The 17,343-nt window shown below is 48.2% G+C and overlaps 1 protein-coding gene across 1 annotated transcript in view; it reads left to right on the top strand.

The window, feature by feature from the left end:
* Nucleotides 1-17,343, top strand: part of DOCK5 (dedicator of cytokinesis 5) — a 69,196-nt gene that overhangs the window by 1,911 nt on the left and 49,942 nt on the right. The window contains exons 2-14 of the mRNA XM_017827313.1: nucleotides 5,468-5,508; nucleotides 6,422-6,477; nucleotides 7,263-7,359; nucleotides 10,446-10,594; nucleotides 11,256-11,391; nucleotides 11,527-11,684; nucleotides 12,397-12,478; nucleotides 12,922-13,051; nucleotides 13,997-14,069; nucleotides 15,499-15,641; nucleotides 16,244-16,369; nucleotides 16,899-17,023; nucleotides 17,127-17,225. Coding sequence (XP_017682802.1) covers nucleotides 5,468-5,508; nucleotides 6,422-6,477; nucleotides 7,263-7,359; nucleotides 10,446-10,594; nucleotides 11,256-11,391; nucleotides 11,527-11,684; nucleotides 12,397-12,478; nucleotides 12,922-13,051; nucleotides 13,997-14,069; nucleotides 15,499-15,641; nucleotides 16,244-16,369; nucleotides 16,899-17,023; nucleotides 17,127-17,225 — 1,415 coding nt within the window. The remainder of the gene's footprint in view (nucleotides 1-5,467; nucleotides 5,509-6,421; nucleotides 6,478-7,262; nucleotides 7,360-10,445; nucleotides 10,595-11,255; nucleotides 11,392-11,526; nucleotides 11,685-12,396; nucleotides 12,479-12,921; nucleotides 13,052-13,996; nucleotides 14,070-15,498; nucleotides 15,642-16,243; nucleotides 16,370-16,898; nucleotides 17,024-17,126; nucleotides 17,226-17,343) is intronic.

The raw sequence follows: 17,343 nt of genomic DNA, 5'->3' as shown, positions 1-17,343 counted from the left end.
TTGGAGGAGGGGTGTCCTCCCAGCTCCTTGTGTGTTTTGGAAGGAAGGATGTTCTCCCAACTCCCCATGGATTGTGTTTTGGAAGGAAGGATGTTCTCCCAACTCCCCATGGATTGTGTTTTGGAAGGAGGGATGTTCTCCCAGCTCCCCATGGATTGTGTTTTGGAAGGAGGGATGTTCTCCCAGCTCCCTGTGTGTTGGGTTTTGGAAGGAGGGATGTTCTCCCAGCTCCCCATGGGTTGGGTTTTGGAAGGAGGGGTGTTCTCCCAGCTCCCTGTGGGTTGGGTTTTGGGAGGAGGGATGTTCTCCCGAGCTGCCAGCAGAGCTCCAGGGTTTTGTTCCTCTAATCTCTGTTCTTATCTGGGTACACAAGTCTCAACCCAGGGAAAACTTTCCATGCCACCAGGGCGGAGGCTCTGCAGGAAGAAAAGGCTCAGAGATGCCCCAGGAGGCCCTTTTTTGAGCAGGGTGTGAGTTATCCCTGCAGCTCCTGGCCAAGGCTGTTCCATAGGCTCTCTCTGACGTTCCTTAGGGAATTGAGGGCAGTTGTCAAGTTTTCACTTGGAAAATCTTGCTTTAGCTCTTATTCCCCACCTCAGCATCTGGTGTGAGTTACCAGGAGGTTCTCAGGGCTGTTGTTGGTCGTCTGGAACATTCCTCCTTTCTCCTCCTGGTTTCCTCAGCCAGGTGTCAAAGAGCCTTCCCAGGAGAGCTCTTTGTGTGGGATTTGGGCTGGCCCTGCTCTGTCTGGAGGGGCTCCAAGTGCACAGTGTGTCCCCTGGCAGGGAGGCAGCAGGGTTGGGGTTTTGGTGTGAACAAGAAATGTTATCTGACCCTGGAGACACAACAGTGATAGAGCTGAGCCCCTGGGGGAGAGGAAAGGGCGATAAAGTGAATTAAAGTGTCAGCAGAAGGTGCAGTTTGGGCCAGGCCTCTGTGCTGCCCAAACCTCTGGCTTGGCCAGGGGCTGAGGTGTCTCTCCAACCCTCAGGGAAGCACCCGCAGTCAGGGGCTGCCCTTGTGCTGCCTGATGGCTTCACAAGGACGGAAAACACCTTGGAATTGCAAAATCCCTGCTCAGCTGTGCTCCCACGTGCTGCCTGCAGGTAGAGGGCTGTCACAAAGGCTGGAAGGGCTTGGAAGAGTGGAATTCCTGAGCTGGAAGGGACCCACAAGGATCAGAGTAAAACTGCTGGCCCTGCACAGACACCCCAAAATCCCACCCTGTGCCTCAGAGTGTTGTCCAAACCCTCCTGGAGCTCTGGCAGCCTTGGGGCTGTGCCCAAACCCTGGGGAGCCTGTTCAGTGCCAACCACCCTCTGGGGGAAGAACCTTTCCCAAATATCCAACCTGAACCTTCCCTGACACAGCTCCAGCCGTTCCAGGATCCTGTCCCTGCTCCCAGAGAGCAAAGATGGTGCTGCCCTTCAGGAGGAGCTGCAGACCCCACTGAGCCTCCCCTCAGCCTCTCAGTGCCCTCAGCCCCTCCTTGTATGGCTCCTCCAGACCCTTCCCCATCTTTGTGTCCCTCCTTTGGACCCTCTCTGACAGCTTTAGGTCTTTCTTACATCGTGGTGCCCAAAAGTGCCCTCAAGACTCGAGGTGAGGCCACCCCAGGGCAGGACAGAGCAGAGCAGGAAGGTTGGCCAGATTTGGGGAGAGGCTCTGGCCTTGCACTTCTGTCAGTAAAACTGTATTTTCCCACGTTCTAAACATGCTTTGCCTCGTGTTTTCCAAGTCCCAGTGACAGTGATGCAGTTGGGCTTGGACTGGGAGTGTAGTGATGCAGCTGGGCTTGGATTGTGGGTGCCCAGAAGAGATGGGGGAGTGATGAACGTGGCAGATGATCCACATTGCTGGGATCCTGCAGCTTTTTCCTGGGATTCATCACAGGGTGACATCCCTGGAAATGGCAACTTCAGCCTGGACAAAGGACGCAGTGTGGAAGGGGGACAGTCATCAGAAAGCACAGGCTGAGAAATTGGAATTGAAGATTCCAACTGTTTCTAGTGTGAGCTGGTGTCCACAGAATCCTGGAATGCTTTGGGTTGGAAGGGACCTTAAAAATCCTCCAGTTGCACCCTTGTCATGGGCAGGGACACCTCCCACTAGCCCAGGTTGCTCCAAACCCCGTCCAGCCTGGCCTTGGGCACTTCCAGGGTGTTATCTTGGGGCTGTGCCAGTGACCCCAATCCATGGAGGGACACCTGGGAGCTGTTGGAACTGAGGAACTGCAGGGTCCAGACTGTGCAGAATTCCTTCAGCCCAGGCCAGTGCAGACTGTGGCACGTGACACCTGTGTCACTCTGGGTGCAGCTTTAAGTGGGGTTTGCACTGCAGGAAGGGCCTGAATGGACTTAGGTTTGATCATTTTAAGGGCCTTTTCCAGCCTTTCCTGTGATTCTGGAGGTGCACATTCAGTGTTTTGCTCTGAGTGATCCGTTTTGAGATGTGTTGGTTGGGCTTCAGGGGTGCTTTGAAACACGTGTTATCATACACAGAAATTCTTACACACAAAAATCTGGAGGTCACCACTTTTCTTAAATTAAAATAAACCCAGCTTGGCCTTGCTAGTTTAGATCCCTTAGCACTGGAACCTGCAAAGCCAGGGTTGTATTTTTGTTTTCCCCCTCCTTTCCCTGGCTGCCTGTGAGGTGCTTGAAGGGCACAAGGTATTTGTGCAGAATTCCTTGTTCCACTTGATAACAAGATAACGCAGTGTGGGCTTCTGCCAAAAATATTTGAGACTCTGCACACGCTGCAAAATCCAAGGAAAGAAGGAAAACTTGCTGCATCCAGGGCTTTGGAGGCTGGTTCAGTGCAGGATTTACTCTCTGGGAATCTGTCCTTGAGGATGAGCTGGGAGGACACGTTGCTGTTTAGGGGAAACTCTTATTATTTATTATTTATTATTATTATTATTTCAGGGAAGCTGTGGGAAATGGCCGAGTTGTGGGGAGAAGGAATGTCTGCTCACATACCTGGTTCTCATCGCTTTCTTCTCCTGCTGCAAATAAGTTTACACTGACTTTCTGCCTGGTTTCAGCCTTTTCTCTGAGCCCTGGAGGGGGTGAAGCAATCCCTGTGTGTGGGGTGAGACAGGACAGGGCCCTGCAGGAGGAACAAAGACCTTGTGGTTCAACCCCTGACCCGGGCTTGCCCCACCCTGGAGAACTTGCCAGCTTCAAACCACTGCAATTGGAATATTTTCTCGTAGATTTTCCCATCTTTTCTGTGCTGCAGAAAATCCATTTAATGAAAGGTAAAATCGAGGACCTGATCCCAAGAAACACCCAAACTTCTGGATATTTTCTTTGCCAGCTCAGTGTTCTTTTTGTGGTCTCAACCAGATTTCAGTTCGCTGTAGGAGCTTAAATGTGCTGGGTCGTCATCAACTGAAGAATTTTTCTCTTACTTGGTGAAAATACCCAAACACTTCAATAATCTCTCATTCCTCTGAAGTTTAGGCACATTTTGGGGGGTTTTTAATAAGAAGAAGTCACGTCATCAATCCACCAGTGGCAAAAGATCGTGTTCCTGTTCCAGTGATGGGCAAAATTGTTGAAAACAGGAGCAGAATTCCGATAAAAAAATGGCACGAGGTGCTTGCAGAAATAGTTTTGCATCATCAGACACGACAGGGTTTGATGCAATGATTGCAAAATATTTTGCAGGAATGTGCTCAGTGCCAGGAGGCCATTTGAGATATGAGGAAGTTGGGCTGTGGAGGGGCTGAAGGTGGCAGGTGGAATTGAGATCACCGGGAAAACACTCCTGGCAAATTCCGTGGGCTTTGTCTCACACCCTGAGCAACTTGGACTTTACTGTTCAATTAATGACAACTTAGATAAAAATAGAACCTAAATCTTCTCATCCCTAATCCAGTACCTCATCCATGGGTCCATGGTCAATGGATAATCTTATTTTCATCCTGTGCAAGGAATGGAATTTCTTCTTTGCTCCTGACTTATTCCTGGAATATTGGAGTTTCTGTGGTTGAGGTGCCTTCTCATTGCTGCAGAAAGGGGTCAAAACTGCACTTGAAAAGAAAAAAAGACCAAATACAACAAGAAACACACAAAAAAACCCCATCAAAACACCAATATGACCACTCTAAACTCTTAATTTATGGTCAGGGGGTCTCAGATTTGTGGTTCTTCGTGGGAGGTTCTTTGCTAAATATATCAGTGTTGGGGGAGAGGACAACAACAAACCCCACCAACAAACAAAAACCCAAATAAACCAGCCTCCCCTCCTCTCTCCTTCTCTTCTTTGCTGATTATTCCCTTAAATCCCTTTGCCTTCTTGGTGCTGCCACTCAGCTGGACATAATCCTGTGGGATCAGGGGGGTTGTCTGGCTGACTCTGAGCACCATCCAGGAGTTAGGGACTATAATCCATATATATATATATATATATAGTCCCTGTGTGCTTGCTGAGGGACAGGGCCTGTGGGTTTAGTTTTTGGGCAGGTGGATCCTTAGGAAAAGAGTCCAAACTTGGGAATTGGGGTAGTGCAGAGTTGGGATCCCGGCGAGTCCTGAGGTTGGAATGTCTTTGATGTTTTCCTGGCTGAGGGTCAGGGTGAGACTCAACCCGAGGGATGTGGCCATTTCAAACAGGGCAGGTTCTTCTCCTCATGGGTTCAGTTTGTTGTTTTCGGGGCAGGAACTTCAGGAGGACTCAGGGGATGGAAACTTGGCCGTGGCAAAGAGAGGAACCCAGTGCAGAGGGTGCTTGGTCGTGCCCTGCTGGCACAGCCCAGCCAAGGGGTGCAGGGGAGGAGGGAGAGAAAGACCCCCCATCTCACATGGTTTGGAGGTGCTGGAGGAGAAGGGACAAGGACTTTCCCCCAGCTCTGCCTCTCTCCTCTCTGCTCACTGAGCAAAGGTCCCTTGAGGATGCAAGAAATTCAGCTTTTTTTTTAACAGGTTTGTGCTTTGGTGATTTTAACATCAAAATAACCCCCTGGAAGTGTCCAAGGCCAGCTTGGAGCAGCCTGGGTTAGTAGAAGTTGTCCCTGCCCATGGCAGGGGCTGGCACTGGATGATTTTTAAGGTCCCTTCCAACCCAAACTGTTCCATGGTTTTATGAAAATACAGGTCAGACCCCCGGTGCTGAAGAGAGAAGAAATGTCCCCCTCAGTGACACGTCCTTCTGAGTCCTGGGGATCACAGCTGTTATTTTTATCTTGTACTCTCTAGATCTTGATCAGATAATATTAATAAGCAGGATCTGTGCCAGGACAAGCAGTTCAGGCTCCTCCCTGAAAAGCAGAGGTGTCTCCAGAGCAGTAAGAGCTCAAACTGGCAAAATCAATAGATTGGTGCTGTGGAAAGGTGGGGAGAATTACACTTGGTGTAGGCAAGAAAACCATAAATATAAATTATAAATATAAATGAAATATAAATGTAAATATAAATATAGATATAGATGTAAATATAAATATTTCTGGTTCCTTTGCCAGGCTGGTACCGAGGATACACCCTCCGAAATAAATCGAAGAAGGTATGACCTCACTTTTTATGGCTCTCCTTTTCATCTCTCACCTTGCCAGGCCCCATCCAGTGCTGTAATCTGCTGTATTTCTTGTCTGAATATTGTGCAGCTCTCCTGGCCACTGTGTCCTTGTCTTTAGTGACAGAAAATATGCCCCTGAGCTCAAAGTTTCAGAGCCATTAGCTGGATATTCCCCCTCTGGAATCACGAGGAATGCAGCTTGAACTCCCCAAATTAACTGCTCCACAAGTTCATTGCTTTATTATTATTATGCTCTTGGACCTGGACACATCCAGCATTAGTTATATTTAATGGTAATATCAGATTTTTTTTATTTGGCTTGGAAAATATTCCAGGAATTGCACACAGCCTGGATCTCAGCCAGGCTGCTTGGGGTTTGTGGATCTGGCCCTGAAGCTGCAGGGAAATCTGGTTTCCCAGAGGATTCCTGGCTCCTCTCTTGTGGTAGCATCCCTCAGCTTCCATTTTTTTTTGGTCATAAAAAAAGAATGAAAAGGGGAACAGAAAAAGCTTCCTGGAAAGTTGCTCTTCAATAGTGGAAATTTAGGAATTTCTACAGATGCTGGGGGAACTTTTCTAGAGAGACACAAGTCCAGGGCAACCTGGCAGATGAGTCCAGGAATGTTCTGTAGCAAGGACAAATGGGTAGAATTGACAATTTGCAGGAATTTTCTGCATGTCGTGCAGGAAGATGAGTGTCATTAGAGGGAAACAAGGAATTGCCTTCTCTGAGGTGCCAAATATCAAATATAGTGCTGAAATGTGGACTCTTTAATGGCTTTTTTTCCTGTGACACTGGGACATTTCTTTCCCTTTTCCCCTCCTTTCTGCTAAATGTATTTTTGTCCCCCTCCTAACCCGGGCTGTGATTGATTTCTCCGATTTCTCTGTTTATTTTTAGGGCATTTTCCCAGAAACGTACATCCATTTAAAAGAGGCCATCGTGAAGGACCGGGGGTAGGTCGGCAGCGAAGCCACGGGAATGCCCTTCCCTGGAAACCCCAAAACCCCCCATTCCGGGAGCTGTGGTCGTGCCAAACACTCCTGCTCTGTCTCTGAGCAGGGTGTGCCTCCTGTGCCAGACTTCCAGGGCTGCATAATTTCATTTTTCAGAGCGCTGCCATCCCCAAGCAGTCGTGGGATGGGTGCAGGAGGAGGCTCTTGGCAGGATTAAGGAAGCTCTGCTAGACCAGTTAGGAGTGGGGCAGGTCAGTGGAGCTCCTCTGGGGACTCCTGCAAGTCAGAAGAGCCTCCTGCTCCCAGCCAAGGACCCAGCAGGAGTGTGGATTCCTTCCTGTCTTGGAAAACATTTAAGGAAATGACTCCTGGTTCGGTTCCTAGAGCTGAGTCTCTGGTTGTCAGAGCAAGGGGAAAACAGCAGTTGCAAAGGAAGAAGCTTTGTAAACTGCTCTTCTATTTTTATTTGTTAAATGACTGTTACCACTGCAAGGGGTGGTTCTTCCAAACTGAATTTCTCCCTATTTATTCTCTTTCTGGGATGGATGCGTTGGGCATAACAAGACTGAAAGAAGCTTGGATTAAAAATGGATAATGAATGTGCATGTGTGTGCTGGAGAACATCTTTAGAGTCTTGCCATCCTGTGTGAGTGAACTGTGTGGAAATTAATCCCCTCTGAAACTTCCTTTTACATATTTATCCAAAAAAAAAAAGGATGTTTGACCGCGAAGTTTTAATCCCGAGTGTAAAACCTTCCATTTTCTCCTTTTTTTTTCCCCTCCAGGCAACACGAAACGGTGATTCCAAGTGAGTTACCCCTGGGCCAGGAGCTCACCTCCACCCTGAGGGAGTGGGCAGTTATCTGGCACAAGTTGTACGTGGTGAGTTTTCCTCAGTTTTGTCACAGAACCTCGGGGTGAGACGAGCCCGGGCTGTTGGCAGGGATGTCAGGCAGCATTTTAACCCTTCCACTGTGGTAAAAGTGGTGTTGGGAGAGGCTAAAAGTGCTCTGCTGCACTGCTGTGGGCTCACAGAGCTGAGGTTTGGTGTCATCTTCCTGCATGACATGCAGAAAATTCCTGCTAATTGTCAATTCTACTCATTTGTCCTTGCTACAGAACATTCCTGGACTCATCTGCCAGGTCCCCTGGACTTGTGTCCCGGCATCTGTAGAAAAAAAAAAAGCTCTCCCGGCATCTGTAGAAATTCCTAAGTTTCCACTATTGAAGAGCAACTTTCCAGGAAGCTTTTTCTGTTGCCTTTTTCACTCCTTAACCCCCTGGCCCAGCTCCAGCCACTCCAGGGTGCTGGGGCTGGCACCCAGCAGGGATCAGGGGCTGGTCCCTGGGAGCTCTCCCAAGGATTTAGTTCCCAGTAGGGTGAGCAAAGACCTCTCATCTGCTGGATCTGTTGAGCCCCCTGACCATGGCAGTCACCTCAGCACCATCACAAGGCAGGACAGGGATTTTTTGGGCTTCCTCAGGTGGGTTTATCTTGCTCCAAGAGCTCCCAGCGAGTTGCCTTCTTTTGAAATGGATTATTAAGGCACATTAAAAACTCAGACTTGACTTTTCTGCCATTAGCAGCGAGTTCAGCCTGCCCAGAATGTGCTTTAATTGAGATGAGGGGGTTTAAATCTAATCACTGAGCAAATTTTCCTGTTGGAAATCTCACCAGGCCACAGAGTTCATTTTGTTTGTGTGCCACGAAACCACAAGAATGTGTTCCACCCTCTTAATTTAATGAGGAGCTGCATGGGATGGAATTACTGCGTGAAAAGAGAGTTTTGTTCCTGGCTTTTTTTTTTGTTATTGTTGTTTGATTCCTGAATGACTCGAGGATTGTAGCCTCAGAATCTATTTTTTTTTTTGAAGAGCAGAAATCCTTTCATGTTCTTGTGCTTCACCAATAGAAGTCCTAAAATAGGCTTGGAAAATGTTGTGGTTTGAGATGGATTTGAGTTTGTTTTATTTTCCCTTGCAGTGTGTATTAAAAGAAAAAAAAAGGCTAAAGGAGGAAGGAGGTATTTGAGGAGCAAAAGGAAACATGAGGGGATTTTTTTTTTTCCTTTGGCAGCATTTAATTTCACTGCTTTAATTCCTGTGGGTTTCATTGCAGGAGTGGGTTTATCTCCACTGCAAAATAAATATAAAAATGGGGGAGGGTTTTTAAGTTGATTTAGTTAATAGGAATTAGGTGGGGAGATAACTCAGCTTTAGCTGATGGCACATTGAGGTCTGCTCTGTATTGCCCTGAAAACCCACACAAATTGCCTTTTCCTTGCAAGTATTTTTATGCAAGGACACCCTTTTTTTTTCTTTGTTTATTAAATATATCTCTTTGTTTGTTAAATATATCTCTGATATCCTCCCTGTAGCAGCTCAAACCTCTTGTAGCCTCTGTCACCCAAATCAAGAGGAAGATGGTTGTTTATAAACTCCCTTCAGATCTGGGGGGAAATATGAGTGATTTATATCCTTCATGTGATTTAATTAATCATTCACGTTATTTGACAGAGATGAGAATGGGGAAATCACTGAACTGAGTTTCCCTTTCTGCTGTTGGGGTTTGCAGTTAAAAATTAACAGCCCTGCTGCAGTCACACCCCAGTCAGGACCAGCAGGGAACCACTGGCCAGTTCCCACTGGCTGTGGGTGGGATGGAGCCAAAAACCTCTTGAAAGGTCATTTTGGAGCTGAATAACCATAATCATTGTCCCAGAAACTTCCAGTTTGTGGCCCTTCCCTGGGAAAATGAGCTGCTCTTGGCACTCAGAGTCATCCCAGGTGGCGAAGAGAGGAGGAGACTTGGACTCCCTTTTTTAATGGTTTAAATGTTTTAAATGGTTTAATATTTTGTCTGACACTTTTAAAAAGCTTATTTACTTCTCCAAGCACAAATTGCTCCAAACAGGGTAGGTTTGCACACACCCATCCACGTTTTAATTACAGTCTTGGAGCTTGGAACTGTAGGAACAAGGTGCATAGATGGGAGTGATTTTGTCAGGGTGGAACCAGCAGGAAAAGTATTTTTGTTAATTAAGGATGATAACAGCAGGGATGGCAGGAGGAAACTCTTCAGCAGGAGTTTTTGATGTCCTGTTCAGTCAGTGCTGGGTAATTACAGCTGCTGCTCTCACAGCAGAGATGGAAATGCAAACAGGAGGATCCACTCAGCTGATTGTTTTAGAGCATTTTTAGGGCAGCCCCTGATGTGGTTCTGAGCAGCTGCAGCTGGGGTGGGGTGTGAAAACATGGGTATGAAAACATGGGATGGGCCAAGAGCTCTCTGGGAGCAGGGATAGGTCCCAAGGGAATGGCAGGAGCTGGGTCAGGAGGGGGTTCAGTTGGGTGGTAGGGAAAGGTTCTTCCCCCAGGGGGTGGTTGGGCACTGAATATTTGTTCTTTCTGTGTTTCCCCCAGGGTTTGGTCACAGCCCCCCAAACCTGACAGAGCTCAGAGAGCTTTTGGACAACTCCCTCAGCACAGGGTGGGGTTGTTGGGGTTGGATGGATGATCTTTGTGGGTCCCTTCCAGCTCAGGACACTCCATGATTCTCTATTAAGTTGACATTCCTGTCTCAATCTGCTAGAACACCCCTGTGGTCACTCAACATCCTCTCTGCCCTGTACATAAAATTCCCCAGCAGAGCACTTTTGAAGTGCTGGAAAACACCAGAAGCCTATTTTTAGTCTGTGGGGTTTTTCTGAAAAAAAAAAAATGTCCTGGGGAAAGGTGAAGCCCTTAAAGGCACTTAAAGATCTTAAAGACACTTAAACCTTGGCCATGCAAAGCACTGGAGAACTCATTCCTGGGGTCTCATCTTGCACTATCACACAGGGCCTGTTTCTCAGGTATTTGTAGTTAAATACAACTTGTGGGGTTCTGTAGCTGAGGGCAGTTCTGAGCTGACTGAGCTCAGTGGTTTCAGGCTTTTCTTGTTTAAAATTGTCCCTTTTTTCCTGCAGAACAACAAGACAACCCAGTTCAGGCACGTGCAGCAGCTGACCTACAGCCTGATAGAGTGGAGGTCCCAGATCCTCTCGGGGACCCTTCCCAAGGATGAACTGGCTGAGCTCAAGAAGAAAGTCACTGCCAAGATTGACTATGGCAACAGGTAAACCCAAACTCTGCCTGGGGGGCAGGGGGGAGCCCCAAATCCCAGGAAATGCACAGTGTGAGTGACCACACGCTGAATTAGGCTCGGATTTTTCCCTTGGAAGGGCGATGGTGGCAGCTTGGAGTGCCCACCAGGGTGGGACTGCCTGGCAGGTGGGTTTGCAGCAGTTGGTTCTTCACGTGCCAGAGATCTCTTGGACTTGGCAGGAAGCCTCACCTGTCTTAATTCTGCATAAATCTGGCCTTGGTGGCATTTCCCAGGGAGGACAATTTGTTCCTGGTTGGCTGGAGCCAGGATTTGGCTGCTGGTGGTGAAATAAATAAATTGCTTTATCAGCAACTGAGGAACAGGATTCTGTTGGCCACCAGAACTCCAGCTCTCACTGGTTTGCACAGAACAGGGAACGTCTCCAGAGCTCATTTATCTGCCTGTCAGACCTGATTCAAGTCAAATAAGTCAATTAAGAAGAAAGCTTGTGGCAAAGAATAATAATCAGCTTGGTAGATACACATCCACCTTTTGAAACAAAGCCCTGCAAGCAAGAATGAGGGAGATGCCACCCTGGAATTGAGTTCCCTGGTTCATTTGTGCTCTTGAAGCCCCCTTTGCTGCTCCCAAACTGAATCAAAACTCCCCTCTTGTCCCCTGTGCTGCTCAGGATCCTGGGCTTGGACCTGGTGGTGCGAGACGACAACGGGAACATCTTGGACCCGGATGAGACCAGCACCATCTCCCTCTTCAAGGCCCACGAAACTGCCTCCAAAAGGATTGACGAGAGGATCCAGGAGGAGAAGGTGCATCTCCTGTCACTGCTCTGTCCTCTCCAGGCCCCTGGTGCCCGCTGTGTTTGTACATTTGTGCTCCTTTGGCAGCACGCGACCGAATTCCTCTGGGTTTGTTTTTCATGGAAATGTTCCCGTCCCTTGCAGTCCCTGCAGCAGAATTTGGACCTCAGGGGGCAGCCAATCTTCAACTCCACCCACACCTACAGCCTGTATGTGAACTTCAAGAACTTTGTCTGCAACATTGGGGAAGATGCTGAGCTGTTAATGAGCCTCTACGACCCTGACCTCTCCAAATTCATCAGGTAGGGGCTGTTTTTAAGAGGTGATTTGGTCATCCTGGTGGTCCTTTTAAAGAAGCCAGTAGAGGTTAGAAAAGAAAATCCAGCAGAGAAGTTTTTCAGTTCTGTGGGAACTTAATTCTGATTAATTGGGAATTAATTTCAGCTGAGATGGGAAGTCAAGGTTCTGACTCCCCTCCCTAAAGCTGAGCATTTCTGAAACACATCACCCAAACCCCCAGATTTTATATTCTCAATTTTCCCAAGACTGGATGCATTTGATTATTTGTTTCCCAATAAATCATGTCCATACCTGAGGTTTTCTGTCCAGGCAGTGCAGGGTCACATCAAAGAGCTGGGAATTATGTATTGGTAGGGAGGATATAAAGAACTTTATCAGGGAAGCAAGTCTGTGTCAGGAACACTCTGTCTCCAGCACTAAGTTATCAGGTGTGGAAATGCAGTTGGAATTACACAGGGAGTGCTCACAATGTGCCTTCACCCTCCTCTGAAATGAGTCACCCCAGAGTCATTTGGGGATAAAAGATTTGGGCAGAATTCTTCAAATATTCCTGAAAGATCCAAATTGAGCTCAGAGTCATCTTGGGATGAAAGATTTGGGCAGAATTCTTCAGATATTCCCAAAAGATCAAAACTCTTTCCAGCTTCTGGCAGGAACTGGGAATGCTGGGTGTCGATTTATTTAAATTTCTTTTTTTATTTCCTTCATTTGCAGTGAGAATTACCTGGTTCGTTGGGGCAGTAACGGGATGCCCAAAGAAATTGAGAAGCTAAATAACCTCCAGGCAGTCTTCACTGTGAGTTCAGAAATCATGGAATGGTTTGGGTTGGAAGGGATCAGAAAGATCACCCAGTGATGGGCAGGGACACCTCCCACTATCCCAGGTTGTTCCAGCCTGGCCTTGGGCACTTCCAGGGATCCAGGGGCAGCCACAGCTTCTCTGGGCAACCTGTGCCAGGGCCTCCCCACCCTCCCAGGGAGGAATTTTATCCCACTATCCCATCTGTCCCTGCCCTCTGGCAGTGGGAATCCATTCCCTGTGTCCTGGCACCATAAATGTCTCTCTGCACTTTCCTTGCAGGCTCCCTTGAGGTCCTACAAGGACCTTCAGGGCTCCCTTGAGGTCCTGGAGGCCACAATTTTCACCTTTTCAATCTCCCAGAGTGTCCTGCTCTCTCTGCCTTCCCTCCCATCCGTGAAGCAGATTTTGATGTCATTTTATCTCACCTCACTTTCCAGGACTTGAGCAGCTCTGACCTGATCAGACCCAAGATCAGCCTGGTGTGTCAGATCGTCAGGGTGGGGCACATGGAGCTCAAGGATGGCAAGAAGCACACCTGTGGGCTCAGGAGGCCCTTTGGGGTGGCAGGTAGGGCAGGGGGAGCCCATGGAGAGCCTGCCATGGCCCGGGCACCGGGACAGCGGGCTGGGAACTGGGAATTGTGTGCTGGGGGTGTCCCAAAGCCTGGCACCCACCAGAGTCAGCATCTCTGCTGCTGCCCAGCTATAAATAGTCCCCTCTGGGACCTCTCATGAAGGTTGTCCAGGAGGATGAAACGCTGTCACTGCTCACTTTTGTCACCTCCCAGCGCAGGCAGCTTTATCAGGGCTTTATCCAGGAGGGATTTTCTCCTCGGGGCTCAAGGGATAAAGCTGGAGGGTTTACAGAATGAGACACCCAATTCCTCTTTGATTCCTGTGATCCTCTGGGAAAAGACTTGAAATTTGTGGTGCAAAACAAAATAAATACGCAATAACAGCCTTTGATTATAAATGTGATTTCTCTGCTGTGAAAGCCCTGAGCCCCACCTGGTTTTTATCACATATTCACACTCACGGGCTGACTTGCCCATCAGTGAAAAGGTGCTTTTTGAAAAGTTCAGATGAGGGTGGTGCTGTCTGGTGAGGATCCCAGGGTGATTGGGGCTGGAAGGGACCTTAAAACCCCCCCAGTTTCCCCCAGGGACACTTTCCACCAGGCCAGGTTGCTCAGAGCCCTTGTCATGGGTGCCACTGACCCCAAAGGAGCTGTTGTTGTTTCCATCATGAAGGGCAGAGCTCTCTGGGTGTCCTTGAGCAGTGAATGCTGTTTCCATCATGAAGGGCAGAGCTCTCTGGGTGTCCTTGAGCAGTGAATGCTGTTTCCATCATGAAGGGCAGAGCTCTCTGGGTGTCCTTGAGCAGTGAATGCTGTTTCCATCATGAAGGGCAGAGCTCTCTGGGTGTCCTTGAGCAGTGAATGCTGTTTCCATCATGAAGGGCAGAGCTCTCTGGGTGTCCTTGAGCAGTAAGTGCTGCTCTGGTGTCGTTGCAGTGATGGACATAACTGACATCATCCATGGCAAGGTGGATGACGAGGAGAAGCAGCATTTTATCCCGTTCCAGCAGTAAGTACTGGCTCCAGAGGTCACAGCTCTGGCTTATTAAAGCCACTGTCCTCTGCAGGAGGGCAGATCTGTCTGGGAGGCTGGCACTGCCCCAAGGGCTCTGCAGATAGATCAGGAGCCAGCTCTCGGAAGGGGAAGGTTTCTGTCAGTCCCCTGGAGCCTTTGTTCTGCTCTCTGTGTGTCCAGGACAAGCTGAATTGCTCGGGGAGTTCTGGCAATCAGCTGGAATTTCTCCCTGGGAGGGAAGAAAGGAGAACACGGTGCAAAATAACGTTGGGAGACCTGGGGGAGGTGGTTTCCAAACTCTTTGAGGGGTGAGAGGCAAGTGTTTCAGAAACACCTGAGCACAGGGACACATCCTGTCCCTGCTGGGTGGGACCTCTGCCTCTTCCCTCTCCAGATTTCCCTGGAAGGGTCAGAGGGCAGGAGGGAAGGGATTTTTCCCAGGAAGCCCAGTGAGTTCTGCATTCTTGCAGTGCTGGTCAGCCTTGTGTGCTCTGCCTGCTCTGGGTGCTCACTTTTTGGCACATTCCAGGCACTGAAATGGAGCTTGTTTGGGTAGACCCAGCCATGTTGTTACAGTCCTAAATATAGCAATGCAAGTGCTGCAGCCAGATGTTATTACAAGGTATTTTCAGGGGAGATTTTGTTCCCCTACCCTTTCAGGGCCTGGAAGGATGGCTTTTCCTTTGCAGAATAATGACACTCTGCTGCTTTATGGTTGGTTTTTGTTTGTTTGTTTGTTTGGGAGGTTTTGGGGCTTTTGTTTGTTTTGGGTTTTTTTTTGTTTGGTTGGTTTTGTTATTTTTCTTTACTTGTTTTTGTTATTTTTCTTTGTTTGCTTGGAGGTTTTTTTGTTTGGGTCCTTCGTTTGTGTTTTGGTTTTGTTTGTTGGGGGTTTTGTTTGTTTTGGGGTTTTTTGGTTGGTTTGTTTTTTGGTTGGTTTGGGGATTTTCCCCCATTTTCCTTCTGCTCTAATGAGGCTGAGTTTGAGTGCACAGCTGGACACCTCAATCTGCAAAGACATGATTTTGTGTGTCACAGTTGCTGGTGTGGTACAGGAGTGAAGTCAGGTTCAAGATCCAAAGCTCAGTAGATGTGTCTGTGACTGGAGAGAGGTTCACCACTTGTGATCTCACAGCAGTCATTAATTCTGTTAAATTAACACTAATTAATCTGCGTGGCCTCCTAGGAACCAGCTCTCAGGTACAACTGAAATCAGGCCTCAGCTCAGTGCTACTCATACTAAGCCTGATGTCCTTCCTAGCTTGAGAGTTTAAATGTTCTTCCCATGGCTTTGTGCAGGGGAAGAAGTAAAAATCCACAGGGAATCCTTTAAAAAAAAAACCCCATTTCCCTGGAAAACAGCCAGCTGTTGGCCAGCCCTCTTCTTGCCCGGGCTGATGTTGGTGTGTGCTCTCTGATTTAGGATTGCCATGGAGACCTACATCAGGCAGAGGCAGCTGATCATGTCCCCCCTGATCACATCCCACGTGATTGGGGAGAACGAGCCCCTCACCTCGGTCTTCAACAAAGTCATCGCTGCCAAGGAGGTGAATCACAAAGGCCAAGGTACAGCCCCAGCCTGGGGAAGGCTTCCCCTGCTTGCTGAGGAGATAAAAGCCTTGTGGAAGTCCAGAGGTCAGGGACTGGGGGAGTTTGATCCCTTCCCTGAGCCAAGCCTGTGTTCTTTGTGGTGGTTGTCACCCAGCACACGTGGATCTAACCCAGGAGCTCTTCTTACCTGACTGAGAGGAGCTTCTCCAGCTGATGGTTTCCCTGCTAATAATGCAGTATTTCCAACCTAAAGCTGTTTATGTGGACATGAAATCCTGTCAGGTGAACGTTGCTGCGTGTCCTGAATGGCTTTGGGTTTAAAGTGAATTATTCAGGATCCTTCTGCCCTTCCCTGTGTGTGTGGCCTTTGCTCAAACACACTCAGGGTTCACCTCAGAAAGTTTGTGTTTTACTTCAGAGCATCTTCTTGCCCAGTAAAGTCTCCCTCAGCCTTAGGGAGATTCAGAACTGGGCAAGAAAGAACCAGCTTGGGATATTTAAGGAATTGTTGCAGGAGGAAAAAGGTTTTTATAAACATGGGCTTAAAATTCATGGGTCTGTACCTTTTTTTTTTTTTTTTTTTGGGCAGTAAACAAGTGTTATCTTCCTTTTCTCAGGTCTTTGGGTCTCCCTGAAGCTGCTCCCTGGGGATCTGGCTCAGGTTCAAAAGGATTTCTCCCACCTTGTAGACAGATCAACTGCTGTGGCTCGGAAAATGGGATTCCCTGAGATCATCCTTCCTGGTAGGCCCCCTGTGCCTCTACAGAGGGAAAGAGCCAGTTAAAATTCTAGAATTTCTGCTATAAAAAAATATATTTTGAAGCTGTCTGAAAACTTTCTCTTTTTCTTCACATTTCCGGATGATTTTAAATTGGTTTTGTCAAAAGAATTGAAAGCATGAGTTTCCTTTCTGATTGAAAAATGATAGTTTTTTGGATTAAAATGTCTTTTTAGTCAGAGACATTTTTGTTTGGTGTAGGTTTGACCCTGTATAATCCATTTGAAGTGGATTTAGCCCTGTAAAAAAATACATAAGGACAAGAGGTTTATGAAAAGGAAAACGGTTCATTTTCAAAGGATTTTGTGTAATATGAGATGGAGGTGAAATGCTGGGATGTTGGGTGTCATTAAAGGCCCCTTCCAATATTCTGTGATTCTGGGAATTACCCAGAGGCTGAGGAGAAGACGAGGGTGATGTGGTCCCCAGGGATGTGAAGTGTCCACCTGGAAAACTGTGTGAGGAAAACCCTCACGGAACGTTCTGGATTTCAGGGGACGTTCGGAACGACATCTACGTCACCCTGATCCAAGGGGAGTTCGACAAGGGGAAGAAGAAGACGCCCAAGAACGTGGAAGTCACCATGTCTGTGCACGACGAGGATGGAAACCTGCAGGAGGTACCAGGGCCTCCGACAGCTGCATGACCCCAAATCCTCCCTGCTCTCATTGCAGACCTCACCTTCTCCTCCTCCCCCCCTCCCTGTGTGTTTTTGTCCAAAGAAAGCCATCCATCCCGGGGCTGGTTACGAAGGTGTCTCCGAGTACAAGTCGGTGGTTTATTACCAGGTCAAGCAGCCCTGCTGGTACGAGACCGTGAAGGTACGAGGGGGTCAGTCCCTGTCCTGCTTCCTGGGTGTGGAATCACAAAAACACGGAGTCAGCCAGGTTGGAAAAGACCTCTGAGACCATCGAGTCCGACCTGTGACCCAACCTCACC

This window comes from Lepidothrix coronata, unplaced genomic scaffold (assembly GCF_001604755.1).
Source record: "Lepidothrix coronata isolate B3197 unplaced genomic scaffold, Lepidothrix_coronata-1.0 Scaffold137, whole genome shotgun sequence".
NCBI lineage: Eukaryota > Metazoa > Chordata > Aves > Passeriformes > Pipridae > Lepidothrix > Lepidothrix coronata.
Note: the sequence above shows the minus strand (reverse complement) of the source record. Positions and strands in the feature narration are given on the sequence as shown.